General features: G+C 36.1%; 3 protein-coding genes across 6 annotated transcripts; 1 reads left to right on the plus strand and 2 right to left on the minus strand.

Moving 5' to 3' along the window:
* Nucleotides 1-285: 285 nt before the first annotated feature.
* LOC116132981 (pentatricopeptide repeat-containing protein At5g61990, mitochondrial-like) lies at nucleotides 286-4,393 on the plus strand. The gene is made up of 2 exons (XM_031418657.1): nucleotides 286-3,578; nucleotides 3,691-4,393. Exon 1 carries the CDS (start codon nucleotides 323-325, stop codon nucleotides 3,386-3,388), a length of 3,066 nt encoding a protein of 1,021 aa, XP_031274517.1. The 5' UTR covers nucleotides 286-322; the 3' UTR covers nucleotides 3,389-3,578; nucleotides 3,691-4,393.
* On the minus strand, nucleotides 4,187-10,291 carry LOC116132982 (protein ACTIVITY OF BC1 COMPLEX KINASE 7, chloroplastic). 2 transcript variants are annotated; one of them, XM_031418659.1, is made up of 18 exons: nucleotides 10,118-10,291; nucleotides 9,005-9,577; nucleotides 8,689-8,832; nucleotides 8,407-8,532; nucleotides 7,968-8,055; nucleotides 7,583-7,676; nucleotides 7,136-7,229; nucleotides 6,901-6,955; nucleotides 6,669-6,760; nucleotides 6,326-6,496; nucleotides 5,957-6,013; nucleotides 5,785-5,868; nucleotides 5,587-5,671; nucleotides 5,408-5,469; nucleotides 5,209-5,283; nucleotides 4,916-5,020; nucleotides 4,657-4,798; nucleotides 4,187-4,552 (listed from the first exon to the last, which is right to left on the minus strand). In XM_031418659.1, exons 2-18 carry the CDS (start codon nucleotides 9,560-9,562, stop codon nucleotides 4,479-4,481), a joined length of 2,106 nt encoding a protein of 701 aa, XP_031274519.1. In that variant the 5' UTR covers nucleotides 9,563-9,577; nucleotides 10,118-10,291; the 3' UTR covers nucleotides 4,187-4,478. The 2 variants fall into 2 exon arrangements, with proteins under 2 accessions (XP_031274519.1, XP_031274520.1); XM_031418660.1 differs by lacking the exon at nucleotides 10,118-10,291 and having other exon boundaries at nucleotides 8,412-8,532; nucleotides 9,005-9,292.
* Nucleotides 10,292-11,356: 1,065 nt separating this feature from the next.
* On the minus strand, nucleotides 11,357-17,191 carry LOC116132983 (NAD-dependent protein deacetylase SRT1-like). Of its 3 annotated transcripts, none has more exons than XM_031418663.1 (15): nucleotides 16,981-17,191; nucleotides 16,097-16,126; nucleotides 15,855-15,947; nucleotides 15,603-15,722; nucleotides 15,364-15,464; nucleotides 15,119-15,227; nucleotides 14,873-14,952; nucleotides 14,504-14,582; nucleotides 13,904-13,957; nucleotides 13,033-13,138; nucleotides 12,649-12,731; nucleotides 12,400-12,467; nucleotides 12,074-12,176; nucleotides 11,645-11,901; nucleotides 11,357-11,562 (listed from the first exon to the last, which is right to left on the minus strand). In XM_031418663.1, the coding sequence occupies exons 1-15, from the start codon at nucleotides 17,077-17,079 to the stop codon at nucleotides 11,559-11,561; spliced, it is 1,386 nt and encodes a 461-aa protein (XP_031274523.1). In that variant the 5' UTR covers nucleotides 17,080-17,191; the 3' UTR covers nucleotides 11,357-11,558. The 3 variants fall into 3 exon arrangements, with proteins under 3 accessions (XP_031274523.1, XP_031274522.1, XP_031274521.1); XM_031418662.1 differs by having other exon boundaries at nucleotides 11,357-11,566; XM_031418661.1 differs by having other exon boundaries at nucleotides 11,357-11,901.
* Between the last annotated feature and the right edge of the window lie 804 nt (nucleotides 17,192-17,995).

Consider the following 17,995-nt stretch of genomic DNA (forward strand, 5'->3'; position numbering starts at 1 on the left):
GAGAAATTGCAGAAAATTAGAAGAAAAAACGAGAGAGAGAAAGGTGTTTGAATCCTGTTATGAGAAAGAGAAGCCGAGAGAAATGTGTTTTGCCTTTCAAATTTTAAATCAGCTTCTCTTTATTATACTCTAACCTATAAATGTTCAAACCTTTTCACCCTAATCCTTTTTGCTGCATTAATTACACTTAAGTGTACGATGTCATATTTTTTAACCCAAAAATAAATCAAAAAGATTTTCATCACCATTTTGTTAAATGGAAATTTGGATGGCGGACAGTTAAATTTTCTCATCTTCATCTTCTTCAGATTCATTCTGAAACATGTGGAGGCTCACACGTGTGACCTCTCACGTGCACAGGACTAGAACCCGATACGTCTCAACCAAATCGGTGCAACAGATCACCCAACAAGACACGGTACGAGAGATCACCAACATCCTTAATCAGAACAACTGGCAACTCCTCCTTAACACATCAGACATGCCCAACAAGTTGAACCAGGATGTGGTCCGATCTGTTATTCTCCAATCCGGCGCCACCCACGACCCGATACGCCTCCTCAACTTCTTCCATTGGTCCGAACGCCATATGGATACCCCGCAAAATGAGTTAGATTTATTGTGTTTTATTGTTGTTTCGTTGTGCAATTCAAAACTGTACGGACCTGCTAGTAATGTTATTGAAAGAATAGCAAGTAATTTTAGTAGTAATAACAACTCAACCCGTGATATTTTGAATGCTATTGATGGGTGTTACAGAGAGTGTAGTGGGTTTGCGTGTAATGGTGTTGTGTTTAATATTTTCGTTGATAGGTTTAGGAATGTAGGGTTGTTAAATGAGGCTGTTGATGTGTTTAGTTGCGATAAAAGTACCGAGTTTAGGCCTAGTGTGCTTTGTTGTAATGTGTTGTTGAGGGAGTTGTTGAAAGGGAACAAATTGGAGTTATTTTGGAAGGTTTGTGAGAAAATGAATGAATTGAAGGTGGGTTTTGATGTGTATACTTATACCACAGTGATCAATGCACATTTTAAGGCGAAAAATGTTGAGGAAGCCAAACGGGTGTTTTTGGAGATGGGAGAGAAGGGTTGTAGTCCGAATGTTGTCACTTATAATGTCTTCATTGGTGGGTTGTGTAGAATGGGGCAAGTTGATGAAGCGGTTGAGATGAAAAATTGTATGCTTGAGATGGGGTTGGTTCCTGATAGTTATACTTATACTCATCTTATTAATGGGTTTTGCGTGGAAAAAAGATTGGGTGATGCGAAGTTGGTTTTATCGGAGATGACCAGGAAGGGTTTGAAGGCTGATGTGCTTGTTTACAATGCTTTGGTTGATGGGTTGGTGAAACAAGGTGATGTAGAAGAGGCTTTTAAGCTGAAGGATGAGATGGTTGCTTCTGGTAATCAGATAGACTTGGTCATATATAACATGCTACTTAATGGGGTTTCTAAGAGTGGTAACATGGATAAGGCTAGAGAAGTGATGTCTGAGATAAGTAGAATGGGTTTTGTACCTAGTTCAAGAACTTATACTTCGTTAATAGAAGGGTATTGCAGAGGACGGGATATAGTTAGTGCTCTTGATTTATTTGATGAGATGAAGAAGAAGAACTTGGCTCCCACTGTGTTTACTTACGCTGTGATAATCAATGGGCTATGCCATTGTGGAAACTTTCAACAGGCTAATTCTGTTTTGGGAAAAATGATTATGAGGGGTTTGAAGCCAAATTCTGTCATCTACACAAATATTATTTCAGCTTATGCCAAGACAAATAGAATTGAAGAAGCAAGAAGGTTCTTGGAGTGGATGATGATGGAAGGAATTTCTCCCGATGTGTTTTGTTACAATTCTATTATACATGGTCTCTGCAGAGCCAAAAGGATGGAAGAAGCAAGGACCTATTTGGTTGAAATGTTAGGGAAAGGATTAAAGCCAAATACTTATACATATGGAGCTTTTATCCATGGCTATAGTAAAGTAGGGGAGATGCAGGTAGCGGATAGGTATTTCAATGAGATGCTAGGTTGTGACCTAGAGCCTAATGATGTAATTTACACAGCCATTATTGATGGGCACTGCAAAGAGGGGAACATAACGGAAGCATTCTCAACATTTAGATGCATGCTTGCACGAGGGATTCTTCCAGATGTTCAAATGTATAGTGTGCTCATCAATTGCCTATCAATGAATGGAAAAGCGCCAGAAGCTTTGGTAATATTATCAGAACTTTTAGAGAAGGGGTTGGTTCCTGATGTTTACACTTTCAATTCCCTCATCACTGGTTTTTGCAAACAAGGGGATATAGGTAGGGCCTTTCAACTTCAAGATGCGATGTGCATGAAAGGCATTGACCCAAACATAGTTACTTATAATGTATTGCTCTGTGGATTATGCAAGGCAGGTGATGTTGAGAAAGGTAAGAACTTGTTTCATAGCATCTCAGAAAAAGGTTTGAACCCCAACAGTGTAACGTATGCTACGATGATAGATGGTTTTTGCAAAACTGGGAATGTAACTGAGGCATTCTGGTTATTGGATGAGATGCTGAAAAGGGGTGTCCCACCAGATAGTTTTGTCTACATTGCCCTTCTTGATGGATGCTGTAAAGTAGAAAACCTAGAGAGAGCATGGGAACTGTTTCAGGATATGTTGGAGAAGGGCTTGGCCTCCACTCTTTCTTTCAACACTTTAATAGGGGGCTTGTGTAAGGGAAAGAAACTCAAGGAAGCCCACGAATTGTTGGAAGCAATGTTGGAAAGGCAAGTAATGCCTAATCATGTCACCTATACTACTCTTATTGATCAGCACTGCAAGGTTCAAAATATGGAGAAAGCTAGACAACTCTTCCTGGAGATGCAGGAAAAGAATGTGATGCCAACAACCATTACTTACACATCACTGTTAAGTGGTTACAATAGAATGGGGCATGGATCTGAGGTTTTTGCTCTGTTTGAAGAGATGGTAGGGAAGGGAATTGAGCCTGATAAAATCACCTATTATGTAATGATTGATGCTTACTGTAAAGAAGGTAATCTGATGAAAGCCTTGCAGTTGAGGGATTTGATTCTGGAGAAGGGTATGCCAATATCTTTGCGGGCATACAAAGCTCTCATAACCACCCTGTGTGAAAAGGAGGAATTTTCTAAAGCTTTTAGGTTACTTGATGAAATGGGAGAAAGTGGACATAGGCTTGATTTTGCTTCATGTCGGTCTATTGCTCGCCAATTTCAGAGAGAAGGAAAAATGGACAAAACTGCAGAGGTTTTCAAGCGTATGTCATTGTTTGGATGGGTATCAAACTCCGTTAAGTTAGCGGACTTAATTGATGGAAACACCAGTTATAGAGATCTTGAGGATTTAAACCATCTTATTAAGCAAATGGCTTAGGAAGTTACAAATCTGGCCAACCCCTCTTTTGCACTAGTTTACTCGTGCTGCATCTGTGATCCACATTTCTTTGGACAAGCAGCGGAATCAGGGCCAGTCCAGATAGGGATTACCATGCACTGCATGATTGTTCCCAGTGCTTGCTTCCCGTCAGATGCTTACCATTTTCTTCATCGAATTCCTTGTGGAGGTAACAAAAACTTGTCTTCTTTTCATTAATTACAAATTCCACATATGGAATAAGTTATTGATTATTTATACTTGAGTAATTTTGTAACTAGAAACTTGTGTACAATTTATAGGTTTTGATTCAGTGATTTTGCTTATGCACCAAGGCACTGGAAGGAGGTGATTCTTCCTAGTGATAATTTGATTGAGGTTTTGAATTTAAACAGCTTATGGCCATAACGTTACCATACTGAGAGAGCTCCTTGGATAATTTTATCTTGCATTATTTGGTCCATCCCTTGAGTTTCATGCCTGTCATGGAACTTGGAATAAGTTTTGAAGAGGGTTTTGACACTTGAGGGTTCGTTTTCTTGCAACCCTGACAGCTGACATGTTACTCTTTACAAACTCCTGGAAGATGATAATTGCATTGGTATAGCAATTCATTTTGTTGAATTTTGTTAAATAAGGCAAGCAGAGATGATAAATTCGTCATCAATATATATCTTCCTTTATCTATTGGGGAATTTTGTTAATTGTGGTAAGGTGAATTTTGGTATCGATAATATTGTGGCCTGTGTAGATCTATGAGGTGAAGCAGAAATAAGCATTTCCTTGACTAGATTGTAATAGTGGGGCTAATCAAGTAGACCATTCTATGTTTCTCTGTATTAAAACAGAATGTTTTTCAATTGTACAATGTGTACAGCTATCAATATCCCATCAGGGAGCCATTGCTTTCTTTTACTTGTTGCAAAATAAGAATGTGAAGAACAGAGCCTTCATGCAATTTTTTTCTTTAGCATGAAGCTTATATTGTTAAAGGACCAAAAAAAATAAAATAAAATAAAATGAAAGAAAGAGCAGTAATTTAATAATTGTTATACACGTGAAAGAAATGTGGAATGTTCCAGGGATAGATTTATATCATTTTCTCAAATTTATCCAGTTTCTTCACCCTTTGCATCGACCTCAGAAACAATGTAAAGAAAACTCCTGCAATTTGGCAAGTCAAGAGTGTCAGTGTATATAGATCATTAATGAGTTATTTTTATGGAGAAAATTGCAGTCTCATCTTGAATGTATAAAGAAAAGGTCACCTGCACCAATGAATGATCCATTTGCAAAAAGTTGACTGCCTTGACCACTTAAGGTGACCCCAAGATTTAGCAGGGTACCTCCAAATACTGTATAAATGGTAGCCATTTGCAGAATTGATGATTTCCGAGCGGCTCTTTCAGACTGGTTAATAAAGATTTTATGATTTCAAATCAAAATATATTGTCAAACTGCAATAAAAGAAAAACTGAAAGCATATTACACCTATATTATTTAGAGACAAATACAATAAATGATTACCTCGAGCACCCGGACTCGTAATTTTAAATCTCCAACTTCAAGTTGTTTCACAAACTCTTCAATTCTTTGAACTCTTGAGGGCATGGATATGGTAGAAGATCTTGCCTGGAAATATGGACAGGAGATCTTAATTCTAACAATGATGGAAATTTAACCTTAATACTTTTTTTTATAAATGCCAAGAAAAAAAAAAAAAACTATTTTTTTGTTTTGTTTTTGGGTTTAAGGTTTTCTATTTGATGGCGAGTACAAGAAACCGAAGAAATGGGAGAAACAGAGGCAAAGTGCAATACATCATCAGCTTGTTTCCTTATTTCCTCCACCAGTTGTGTCCCACTGCGTCGCTGTTGTCTTATATCCAATAGATCCTGTTGGCAGTAGGAACTATTAATTCTATACTCTTAAATAACAAAATGATTGGCAGATGTGAAAAACATATTGAAAAGCTGCTATGGAGAGTGAATCAGAAATGCTGAGGAAAATGGATATAACCTGTGCATAAGGTGCTGCAACCTTCACAAAGGAAAAATCTGGGTCAAGGATGTAGCCGATACCTGCAAGAGAATATCATAGCCAAATCTTATGTAGGATAAATGCGATATATTCTGTAACTTTGATTTGAAGTGATGATTTTTATGATGAGAAAGAGGTGAGAGAGAGCGAGAGAGGACCTTCAAGTGTTGAGAATGCCCTTATAACAAAAGTAAAGGTGGATGGGAACCGAAATGGTTGATCTTGAGCTACTGCAAATAAATCCTAAAGAAGATGCAAGAGATAGAAAAACTTAGTCTATTTATATAAATCACTCACCGGTATTAGCTGATTCATCACCAGTGCCCATGATTTCTTAGTCTACATGTTTACATTACCTCCCCAATTGCAGCCAAAGTCTGCTGCTGATCTGGTGACTGGCTCAATAAATTGTCCAAGAAAAATTGCACAGATCTCCTCACCTAGGGAAAGAATAAACAAGCATTATTCAATAGTAAACAATTTTCTTTTGAAATGTTGATACTTTAAAGGTACAGCATGGTGACTTACCGATGACAAATCTCCTGTGGGCTGAAGTGCTTCAAGATCTATCAGGCTCCGAATAACCTGAAAAACAGTTGCTCAGTTGGGGCCAGTGAAGTGAGCAAAATTTGATTTATTTGAGCTTCGATACTTGGGACCAACTTCTCTCAACTTCTTTTGTATAAAGAAAATTAGACCAAAGTATACAGAAATAGTTCTAAGGATAAGGCCAATGCAGTTGACAACAATGAGGATAAGTTGGAAAGTACAGCCATTACATGCTTATATAAAAGTCGATTTAATGAAATAAATAAAGATAACAAGTATATGGTTTACTTCCTTTCAGAGTTTCATTCTAACGGGTCAACTATAAAAGAAAACAGATGGAAAGTAGACCTTTTTTGCATCTTTCTCGTAAACTGCATAAAAAAGTTCAAGCAGTCTCTCGCGAGTAAAAGATTTAATCTCTCCCATCATGCCAAAATCATAATAGATGAGTGCTTCATCCACATCGACGGCAAGATTTCCAGGATGAGGATCAGCGTGAAAGAAACCGGTTTTGAGTATCTGCATTTTTGGCAAAATTCTATAAATGACTAAATTGTGAGAAAGAAAGCTATCTATAATCTCATGGCATAATAATGAACGAGGTCCTCAAGGGGCTTCATATATTTGTCATCTTGTTCAGGTTAGGAAGAAGTAGTTACATAAATCGGTTTAGATAGTTAATATTAATTACCTGAATCAAGTATGCTTCAATTGCCCGTGAAGCAATTTGAGAACGAGTAAAACCCCGTAAATCTAGTGCATCCAATTCATTTATCTTAATGCCTGATACATAAGTAACACTCTCATATCAATCCTTATCAGCATAAAATCTACTCTGTCTCCAAAAACGTAGATTGTGCAACTTTATAATACACCCTTGATAACATTCTGAACCAAAACAAAGCATTGGTTTAGAGTAAAACCTGGTACGTACTCCAAGGTCAACACCTTTGTGGCAGTATAATCCCAAAACACCAGCTACAGAGGAAAAGAGTTATAGTCAGGAATCCCTGAGAGGGTCTAAGCTTCAAAGACTAGATTTATATTTGTTAAAAATTCCAAAACTATAGATGATGAGAATATGAGAAAAAAAAATTAATTGAAAAACTAATTGAATAATGCATCAGTTGAGTTGCAGTCTTGGAGAGTAAAACATACTGGTACTCGGACCCACTTGACATTCCGAAAATCTCGGCGGAATCTATCAGCATTTTTGCCTTCATTTATGTAATCAATTTCTTGATACAAAATCCTAAAATCAATGAAAGGGTGAACAAATATAAGCTTGAAACCTCGCAATTAGTGTACAAAACACCGAAGAAATCCATGCTTTATTAAAATCATTTTTAATGAGGACCTTCTGCATAAACATGTCATACAAATATACATAGCTCCACCAAAACACAGATAAATGTTGTTTTTAAAAAATTAAGATATTGTAGATGCTGTTGTGAAAGTTATTTTTTCACATGGACAGGCGTAGAACACAAATTAACATGACATGGAGACATGTTACTGTTCATATGCTTAATTGGAAACTAGTGTTTCATAATTAATCTCGTGGTAAAATATCAACTGAGCAACTGACAGATGATTAGTACTTACGTGGCACATTCTTCATATATGCCAAGCCAGTCTCGTGTTGGGCCACCAAATGTTTCACTTCTCTGGAAGTATTCTGCAATTAGCTTTAGATTTCCTGTATGGGAGATGCAGGAAATAAGGCAACAATGAAACCTCTGGAGAACAATAAACAAACTCAAAAGATCCATGTAGCAATACGAAAACACTGAACCCAGCATGATCTATAATTTCGAGAAGATAGAATAAAACAATCAGTAAAACAACATCTATATGACTGCATAGGTAGAAATACATGAATACACACAGCTAACTTTTGTGCTGCCTCATTTTAATTCAAAAAATTAAATATACTGATAAACCCAACAGCAGGGGAAGGAAAAATTGGCTGAAAGAGTCTGTTGCTTACGTAAATCAATGTCAAAAAGCTTCTTGAGACCAGGTCTTTGAACTTTTACAACTACTTTCTCTCCATTATGCAGGATAGCTCGATGTACCTATAGACAGGATCCTTTCAAATCAAATGAGCAAAGGCGAATGATCACAGGTGAAAACTGAATCAAATGTGAAGAAAGTTAGCCTAAGGAATTTAATTCATGGAAGTTCATAAGTATACTTTCTGCAGTTGCATATGGATATTCTTTTAAATGCCACTAGAAACAGAATATTGCATGATTAATAGAGAAAACAACTCAGAGACTTAAGTTTTAGGTGGCAAAGCCCAGCATGTGTGTAAAGTCATATCACACTGAAGATAGTCTCCATGACCGCTGAGCATGGACAAACTCTAATAACATGATCAAAAAACACAAACTGAGAAACTATAGAAACTAACAAGAATCAAACACCTGACCAAGACTAGCTGCAGCAATCGGTTGGTCCTCAAACTTTTTATACAACTGTTCGATGGGAGCACCCAGTTCATCCTCAATGAAGTGTCTTGCTTTCTCAGGTGAGAAGGCAGGGACCCTATCCTGAAGAACATTAAGTGAAAACATTAAATTCATATAAAAAGAATGTTATTTTTCAGTATAAAATGAAATGAAATTACACAGATTATAGGATCTCTGCTCCTAAAAGTCAAATCAAGTGAGAAGAAAATCTTTTTACAAATAGGAACTAAGAAGTACCTGTAACTTGGCAAGCTCATCAACAAACTCGCGTGGGAAAAGATCAGACCTTGTAGAAGATAACTGCCCAAGTTTAATAAAAGTTGGACCAAGTTGCAGTACACGTTCCCGTAGCCAAGAGGCAGTTCTTTGTCTTCTGTTTTTCTGAATGAAAGAGAGTTCATAAACACCAAAGCAAGACAAAAGACCCAAGTCCAGTAAACCAAGAAATAAAGAGAAACTTAGCTAACTATGAAACAAGCAGTTTTAGCAGTCGAGTACAGTTAGAAGCCAATATGGCAGTACATAACATCCTAAATTGCCAGCCAAAACTCACCTGCTTATCTTCTGTGTAGCCTCCAAAATATGCCCATTTGGCGTTGTCAAACAGAATGCGGAGACGAAATGCAGTAACAAACGACCAAACATCAACTGTCCTTTGCCAAGAGTTGTAATTCTCATTAGCCCAACTGAAACTTTCATCTGAAGGCAGAACCTTCAGCCCCTCTACTGGTGGAAGTTCATCCGAGTCCCTCCTTTTTGGAGTCCTAACCAGGGCTGAAGTAGACTTTCTCTTAACTAGACTTGCTCCATTAATTACTTGCTTTGTACCATTCACTCTCTCTGCTTTGCCATCGGATGGAGTTTTCTTTTTCATTACCTCACTAGTAGGTACCATTTTAACAGGTCGTCCATTGGTTCCTAATCTAGAGGGCAATTCAGTTTGTTGCATCTCCACTTGAAACTGGAAATATTTACTGGTCGTAGTTGGATTACATGTTTGCCTCTCAAACTTTGATACGGAGTTTGAGAAACTGAGGTTATCCATTGATCTCTGATTAATCAAATCATTATTGCGGCAACAACCACCTTGTAAAGCCAGTATTGCCGCCATTCAAGCAACAGGCACCTAAGCGTTGAAAATTGATATGAATATTAGATTGATGATTGATACAGAGAGAAATAATAATACTGAGAAATAAACATTCCAAACTTCGCTTAAATTCTGGCAAACCAAAAGAATTAAAAAACAGGGGATCAAAATCTAAAATCAAATATAAGATATTAAAGCAAAATACTATAACTAGAAAAAAAGACTACATATTTGGCAAGAATCAAGAATATCTCATATTTATATAACTGGGTCAAAACAATTGAAGGATTTTAATGGACAGTCTGAAAGCAAGGTAATAAAACAAAAGAGGTAAGAAAATGAGCACTATGATGAGAATTAGATTCACACATAAACAGCCAATGAACCAACTTGAATAAAAGATTCAGCATCTCCACAAACCCAGAAATATCACATACCAAATCAACATAATCAAATACAATAAGTATAAACATGAGTCATGAATGAACTACACTAATAAGCTAGTCAAAGCAGCAGTTTCTGAAGCTACAATCAATATTGTGTGAAACTAAAGAGAACCCAGATGAAGAAACTCACAAGAGAAGAACAGAAGTCAGTATCAATTGTTGAAATGAATCTAGAAGCTGAAATAAATTAGAGTGGGATGTAATGTTTATTTATTGGACTCTAAGTCTAAGACAGGGGAAGAAGAAGGTCAAAATCAAATCTTGAAAGGTGAAAATAAAACTACTGGGACAACAAAAAGAGCGTGGACAGGGGAAGAAGAAGGTCAAAATCAAATCTTGAAAGGTGAAAATAAAACTACCGGGACAACAAAAAGAACGTGGACAGCAAGATGGTTGCGTGTCTTCGTATCTAATAGAAGTTGTGGGACAACAAAAAGAACGTGGACAGCAAGATGGTTGCGTGTCTTCGTATCTAATAGAAGTTGTTTAAAACACTCTTTGAAGTTCGATCTGATTTTTTTGATGTTTCATTATTTGTCCTGTTAACGACAACAACCAGAAATTGAATTCCACGAGCTTCAACCACCACCATTCAGTTTCTCGGTGCATGGTGCGTGGCTTACTATTTTTATTTGTTTATTTATTTATTCAGTTTCTATATTTATGATAATATCTTTGAGTAGTGTCAATATGAGTTTATTCAGCTATATATATATATCTTTGAAAAGTACTTTGTAAAAGTAGTTTATACTGTAGTATTGTTATATCATATCCGATGTGTTTATCAAAGATAGTTTTATGATTTTGTTATACAGTTTTTTATAAAAAAAAAATTAATTTCATTGATGATTTAGTTTTTATTTATTTAAAAAATAATATTATCTAATGTCTTGTCTTTACAACCAAATCCAAAGGGGGCATGAGATTTGAGACCTTACATAGAGATCAACGCTTGTATAATTGTCTTATGAATTTTAAATATCAATTTTAACATGTTGAACATGAGAACATTTGGTAATACTTTTAATAGTTCATTCAAATAAACTTAATCAACACATGATGCATGTAATGTTCCTTATCAACCAATGTTAAAAGGACGAGAAAAAACGGTGGTCGGTTGTCTTTTTTTGTCTTTTTCAAGAGTTTTGAACATGGCCACCTCTCATTCTAAATATGTTATACTTGGAATCGACTAAATATTAGCAATTTGTATTTGAAGATACAACTGGCATACTGGTAAAATCTATAGAAAATGTGTTTTAACTTCATTTACTGATAAGTTTAAACCAAGTAGTGAAAATCTCAATTAAAGCATGAAGAGCAGAGCAGGAGCATATGGATGCAAAGACAATGAAAAGTTTTCACTTCTTTCACTAAACTGGTTAGGGTCTAACATTTACAAACATGGGGTCAAAACAGTCACTTCCCCATCAATCCATATTCACGGTAAGAAGAGCAGGTGCAAGCATGCAAAATTTTGCATTGATAGATAATAGTATAAGCACCATCAACATCTAAAGGAACATCATCTATGCAATCCAGTCGACCCTCATTCCAGTCCTGCTAGCACATCATCTTCCTAAATATATATATCCATCAAATAGCATACTTGTGAAGCTAATAACATTTCAGTTTTTTTGTAGGCATTTCGCTATACCTCAGGCTGTCATTTGGCATTCTCAGTAAATGTTCGTTGTTCTTTGGTGTTTCTTCAAAGAATGCAGAGTTCTCAAAATAACTGTCATACCAGACTATGTTTGTTGCAACAGCACACACAGCAATTTCCTTTTTTGGAGATAGAAGAATCTCTCTCTCAACAAGAGAAACCTGCCCTAAGCACTCATTTTGGATCGCCGAATTCCTTAACATCTCGACCACAGCATCCTTATCATGGCTGATGCTATCTCCTTGTTCCTGCATTGTACATTATAACATGTGAATTATCTCTATGATTTTGTTTGAGAATTTTCTTGAAGAATTTTTTTTAAGAGGTCTAATTTTAGAGCTGATAGTTGATGCATGTGGGGAAAAAAGAGTTAAGCCCAAAAGATGAACCAAAATTGCGAGCATACAGATATCACATTACCTGCAAACTGACCGGTAACTCCAAACTGGTGCACTGACAACCACAACCATCACTAAAATTGAGCTTAAGGACCAATGTAAATGGTCTTGTTCTAAGCATTTCCCTAGTGCATTGACAAACATGGAGGATAAAAATATATTAGAATCTCCCATGTAAAAACCATTAGACTAAGCAACTAGTAAATTCATAGTTACAAGACCAGAGAAAAGATAGCGGTTCAGTGAATCTACTAGATTTATTTGGTAAAGTGGCTAAATATAGTTTACATCTCCACAAGCAAAGGGCGTTATATTCCACCCTCCAGCACTTACTAAAAACGACAGTACCTTTTAAGCACAAAGGGTTGCTTATGTAAAACAGCTGATTTGAGATCTCGCCTGTCTGAGAAAGAAACCTATGTTGAAAATACATAAGAATTAAATTCAGATTCAAGCTAGAAAAAAGAAAAAAAGTTAAATGGTTGGAAAACAGATAGGTAACTGAAAGCAACTGAAAGACAGTTTTAAAAGATACTCTTTGCACAAAAATTCGAGCAGTAAAATCAACGCTTGGATAAGATTAGTAATAAATCCTACCTCAACTGATTTGATGAATGGCAAAGGAGCTTTGGGTCCAAAAACACTATCAACTCTGAGAGCCCATTTTACATACTTGTTCTCTGTATTGATCCCATGACCCAAAAAGCAATTAGTTATTCCACCAAGTTTTTGGTTTGTGTAACTCAAGCCACAAATGGGAATATGATAAACTGAAGTACATATAAAATCTTGTGCATTTGCACATCCCAACACTTACACAAAATAACGATACTGGTGATCCTGATACCTCAGGAAAAAGGAAAAATCCAAGGTTAAGATTCATAATTGACACTAAGCTTAGTAAGCTTATCACCAAAAAAACTTTGCAGAGGTCCATGTTTAATTGGATAAGAAAAGGATGCAAAAAGCAAGAAATGATACCTGATATTGATAGTCTAGAGAACTGAGTAAGACTAATCTGGAAAAGATCAACTTGAACGTATGGTGGAATCGAAAGATTAAGGTCATGAATAACTCCAGCAATTACCTGTCGTTCAAATTAATCTCTTTGTAGTAAAAAAAATTGTCAACTTGGTCTAGCTGAGTGATGATTTAGCGTGTAGAGTGTAGACACTGTACATATTGTATCTGATTAACTAAACTCACCCTTAAGGACCATATACTGTACATATTATATCTGATTACCTAAACTCATCCTTAAGGACCATATACTGTACATATTAATTCAACTCACCCTCAAGGAAAATATACAGTACATATTTCCTTTCAGAAAATACTCACAAAAATTCACTTATATTAGTTGTAATATAAACATAAACTGCTCTTTGGACTTAAAAGAAACCCTCAAGTATCCAAAACAAGAAATGCAAGAGTATAAATGTCAAAGATAGGCAGTGTCCAAGAATCAAAAGGATTTTCCACCCCTCAACATATAGCTTTAGTGACCAGGAGCGTTGCAGGTCTGTTTATGTTACAATCAGGTTTGAGCCACCCTGAGTAAGTACTAAGCAGAAAGTGCTGAGACTAACTCTACCTTACTGACTATATATGCTTTTATACAAAAAGCCATCCACTTGTTAGTTATTACATAATCCTTATTCTTGATTCTATATCACAACTTGACACTGACAACATCTAACGAGTGCGGTAAGGAATTGCTATAATTATAAATGGCAAACAGCACCAATGATCACATAATTTGTAGTTGCATGAAATTTATTAAGCATTTTATACAAAATTTTAGTACACAAGCACCATTGTTCCACATCAATTCAGAAAATGACATGAGTACCTTATCAACGAGACCATGGATAACCAAACTTGCTTTCTTGTCCTTTGGGGTTGGCTGCAAAATTAAATAAATTCCATAAAGGGTGCAGTCAAGCTAAGACTAGACAATTTATAGAGAAAATGCCTGCACTGAAAATATAGACCTAGAAGAGCAGAGAAGATCGAGCTAATTGAGATACAAAAGCATCCCACCATGCTATACCTCTTGTGGAGTAGACAAAGAACTCCATCCATATTAAACTATTTTCACAAATAGTGTAGCATGATTCACGAAAGAATCATGTAATTGGTTGCATGAAGCATTCATTTGGCCAAGAAATTGCATTATTCTGCATGATCCTGGTGACACATCTCCCTAAATTATGATATAGTTAATGAAAACTCAAATAAAAGGTAAAAGACTGGATAAACAAAATAGGCATTACTTTCACATTTAATAAAACAAAAGACAAACTCAAAATTCTTAGTTTGGGTTCAGTGTAGCCACTAATGCAACCTTAACTTCCTGATCAGCTACACTTAAATATTCAGTCTACATGGGTTGTATGCACAAATCGTGCTTCAGATGCATGAGTAAAAGAAAATGGAGAGAAAAAAATACCTGAAGGTTTACAATTATGATCTTACCCCCACCACGAAGTGTTTTTAAAGGAAGGTTGCAAGCTGGAATTATCTGCAGACTGTATCACAGCAATCTGACTAAGACACTAAAGAGAGAAAAAGGGGAAATACAGAAAAAAAGGATGTTCAAAATCAGATAAATTACATCTAGGAACCTGAATTTTTTAACAGTACAAAACCACAAAGTGATGGGACCCCTTCATCTACTTTTGAAACCATAACATTCAACACATAATGAAGTGGGCAGCTCAACTTCAAACACCTCCACAAGTAATGTATAATACAAAGCAGCAAATGACAGTTTTGTTACAGATAATAAGATGATATCAACACATATAAAGGAACCCACCTGGTTCCCAAGCATAGTACAACATCTGCCATCCGACAGTGTTGCTCCGCAGGACTCATCTCTGATGTTGGCAAAGCATCCTATGATAAAACGAGGAGTGTCAGCATGAACTTCAACAAGTTACCATAAACCATTTATACAAGTTTACAAATTTCCTAAATCACAGCTAACGCAGATTTTGAAGCAAGCATCATAGTACTTATCCTCAAAAACAGTGGAACGAAGCAAAGCAACAAACTAGTTTACCTCCCAATCAAGAACGGTGTCATTGAGTCTCACCCCACATTTAACATCAGAACAACGCCGTGGTGTCCTTTTCTTGCCAATAGTTTCTATCTCAAAATCCCGCAAATACCTGCATATAGCAAACTTGATTAAATATCTGAACAATAATAGAAGCTCCACAAAGAGATAGACTGAGAGATTCTGCTGAACAATGAAACCAAAATATTGAGCCACATCATTAGCAGAAAAACAGAATGTAAAATTACTCTGCTCCACAGGATGGGCAAATTTCTCTAAAAGAATTCCCGTGCAACTCTGCAAGTTTCTCCCTTGGTATTCCAGATCGAAGATGGAGGCTATCCACATTCTGAAAGTTTATATGGGGCAGAAAGAATTAAAGAAAAGAGAAAATTGCTGAGCATTGTAAGTTCACATTGCAGTTCCCAGAGGAGGAAAAATATGGAATATGGCATAATATCTTGATAACAAAATGAAGAACTCTAACCTGGCTAATAACAAACTTTAAGATGCCAGCCTTCTCTAGTTCAACCAAAGCCATATGAGTAATACTTGGCATAGCACGATGAAATGGGAGTGATGCATCAGGCACACCTTTGCCTTCACGCTACAACTCAATATATAAGATTGGTATTAACTGCCAAAATATGAGATGCACGTGTGTGTCTATACAGAAAGGCCTTTTCGGTTCCATTTATCCAAACTTAGGAATAAAAAGATAAATGAAAATGGTTCTCACCTGAAGTGTCCAAACTCCTTTGGGACCTCTAAAATCAGGAATACCACATGAAGTTGATATTCCTGCACCTGTAAATGCCACTAGATGCTTACTCTGCAAGCACAGGAAAAGACAACTCAAAAAAGACTTTGTTAATCAATCATGCAGCTCCTATAATTTAAAAAAAAAAAAAAAAAAAAAATTAAAGAAAAAAGAAAGATTCCATAAGCACTAGAGAATAGGGAAGTTAAAGAGTTCCAAACCTGCTTTATCATCGCTGCAAGCTGTGTAATCTGCAATTAAATAGAAAAGAGGTTTGAAATCACAGAATTATAACAAGATTATGAAATTCATTGAAATGAAATTAAAATGACTCAGATTATACAAATCATGTGTAATGCAAAAGTATGACCAGCCCTTGGGACAAGAATTCCCCATGCAAATGGCTTTATGCAACCATATACATTTTTATTAAGAGCAGAAAAGCAACTATATAAATTTGCTTATAATATCTATAGCTAAAAAAATTATTCTAGGAGCTATATAATACAAAATAAATGTGTCATCCTTCACCATGAAAACATAAATAATCTAGAATCATATAGTATAGTCTACAATAATTTTGATCCCAAGCAAACCGTTTGCACATTCTCTTTCGCACCTAGTCCATGATCTTCCTTCTTAGAATCACTTGCCCGACAAACTAATGTACGACAATATTAGATTAAATGAACATTTTGACAGTACCCACAGCAATGAAACCCTAAAATTTCTAATGAACATAAAAAAAGAATACACCTCCGAAATACATTCTTTCTCAACCAAAAAAAAAAAATTAAAAAAAAAAAAAATTAACAAGCAATCTCGCCATTTTAAAGGTGAACATAAAAAAAGCAAATAAACCCATAACAAAACAATCACATTCAAACCCATTTCAGCCCAACAAAAATAATTCCATACAAAACCCGTATATCATGTCACCTCCCAAACACTACTGAGTAATCAACCTGTGTTTAATGTTAAGTTAAAAAAAAAACAAGAAAGCAAGAACAAAACAAAACACAAGAATAAGAGAAGAAAAGCAACATGCAAAACTAGTTACAAAAACTAGAAAAGAAAAGTTAAAAGTGAATAAAAAGGAGTGTACTTTCTGTTGCAATACGTGGGGTGGGTCGAAAATCTCAGACATTCCAACGGCGCCCACATCTTCTCTATAAGAGAGCTTCTCTGCATAACCCAAAGACATGTTTTGTGTGTGTGTTTTGTCAGAATATTTTATGGATTTCTCTTCTTCTTCTTCAATTCCTTCTTCTTGAGATTACACGGAGAGAGTGAACGTTAAAAATAAGAAAAGAGGTTGTCTGTGAAGAGCGAGACATACAAATACACACAACACTACAAAAAGTAATAATGCTCTTAAATCGAGGTGAGAGTACGTCTCTGCGTCTTCAGTCTTCACTTTTCATAAATGACCTTTTTACCCCCTTCGTTTCATTTGGCTATAAAGTGATAATTGGTTGAAGCGTCATTTGACGTTTCATTTCATCTCAACAAAGTTGTTGTGAGAGAAGAATATCAATCGTCAAATAAATGAATATTTTCTCTACATGACCCATTATTTGTTATTTGATTGTGATTAAAATACATATGGGTATGAATTTGGTAATTCCTGTTTCTTACTTTTCTCAATATGTTAGAATTTACAGAAGACATCTCCAAATATATATGTTATGCCTGGAAAAATAGGGCTGACGTGACACCCAGTTAAGTGCAAAAGATCAGACCTCGGGAAGAGTCCGCTGACATTCTGGTGCAGCTGCGTCGCGTAATGATGCAAGCAGCACACTCTTGTCGGTATAGTGGGTGCACGCCAGACTGAAGAAAGGTTAGAGGATGTTCACGTGTCCAATCCTTGTAGCAAATCGCGTGAATTACCCTATAAGGTGCGCAATGTGACATAAAGAAGGATTTGCACGGATAATCCCACCAACTCACAGATTCAGTAATGATAACCTTAATCTATCCTACTATAAATTGGGAGCTCTCCTTTCATTTGAGGGATTAGCTACTCTCTCTCTAGGATATACAGCATTTGATACCTTGTATTATCATTGTAAAGTCAGTCCGCTGAAGCGACATGACCTTTATCATTAATACAAACA

Source organism: Pistacia vera, unplaced genomic scaffold, assembly GCF_008641045.1.
Source record: "Pistacia vera cultivar Batoury unplaced genomic scaffold, PisVer_v2 Contig264, whole genome shotgun sequence".
NCBI lineage: Eukaryota > Viridiplantae > Streptophyta > Magnoliopsida > Sapindales > Anacardiaceae > Pistacia > Pistacia vera.

Coding starts and splice junctions, on each gene's coding strand:
- LOC116132983 (XM_031418661.1), bottom strand. CDS start 17,079: ATGTCTTTGGGTTATGCAGAGAAGCTCTCTTATAGAGAAGATGTGGGC. Junction 15,948..16,096: donor TTGCAGCGATGATAAAGCAG/GTTTGGAACTCT, acceptor CTGTGCTTGCAG/AGTAAGCATCTAGTGGCATT. Junction 14,953..15,118: donor ACACCGTTCTTGATTGGGAG/GTAAACTAGTTT, acceptor GTTTTATCATAG/GATGCTTTGCCAACATCAGA.
- LOC116132982 (XM_031418659.1), bottom strand. CDS start 9,562: ATGGCGGCAATACTGGCTTTACAAGGTGGTTGTTGCCGCAATAATGAT. Junction 5,470..5,586: donor GGCATTCTCAACACTTGAAG/GTCCTCTCTCGC, acceptor ATTCTCTTGCAG/GTATCGGCTACATCCTTGAC. Junction 4,799..4,915: donor TACGAGTCCGGGTGCTCGAG/GTAATCATTTAT, acceptor TTTATTAACCAG/TCTGAAAGAGCCGCTCGGAA.
- LOC116132981 (XM_031418657.1), top strand. CDS start 323: ATGTGGAGGCTCACACGTGTGACCTCTCACGTGCACAGGACTAGAACC.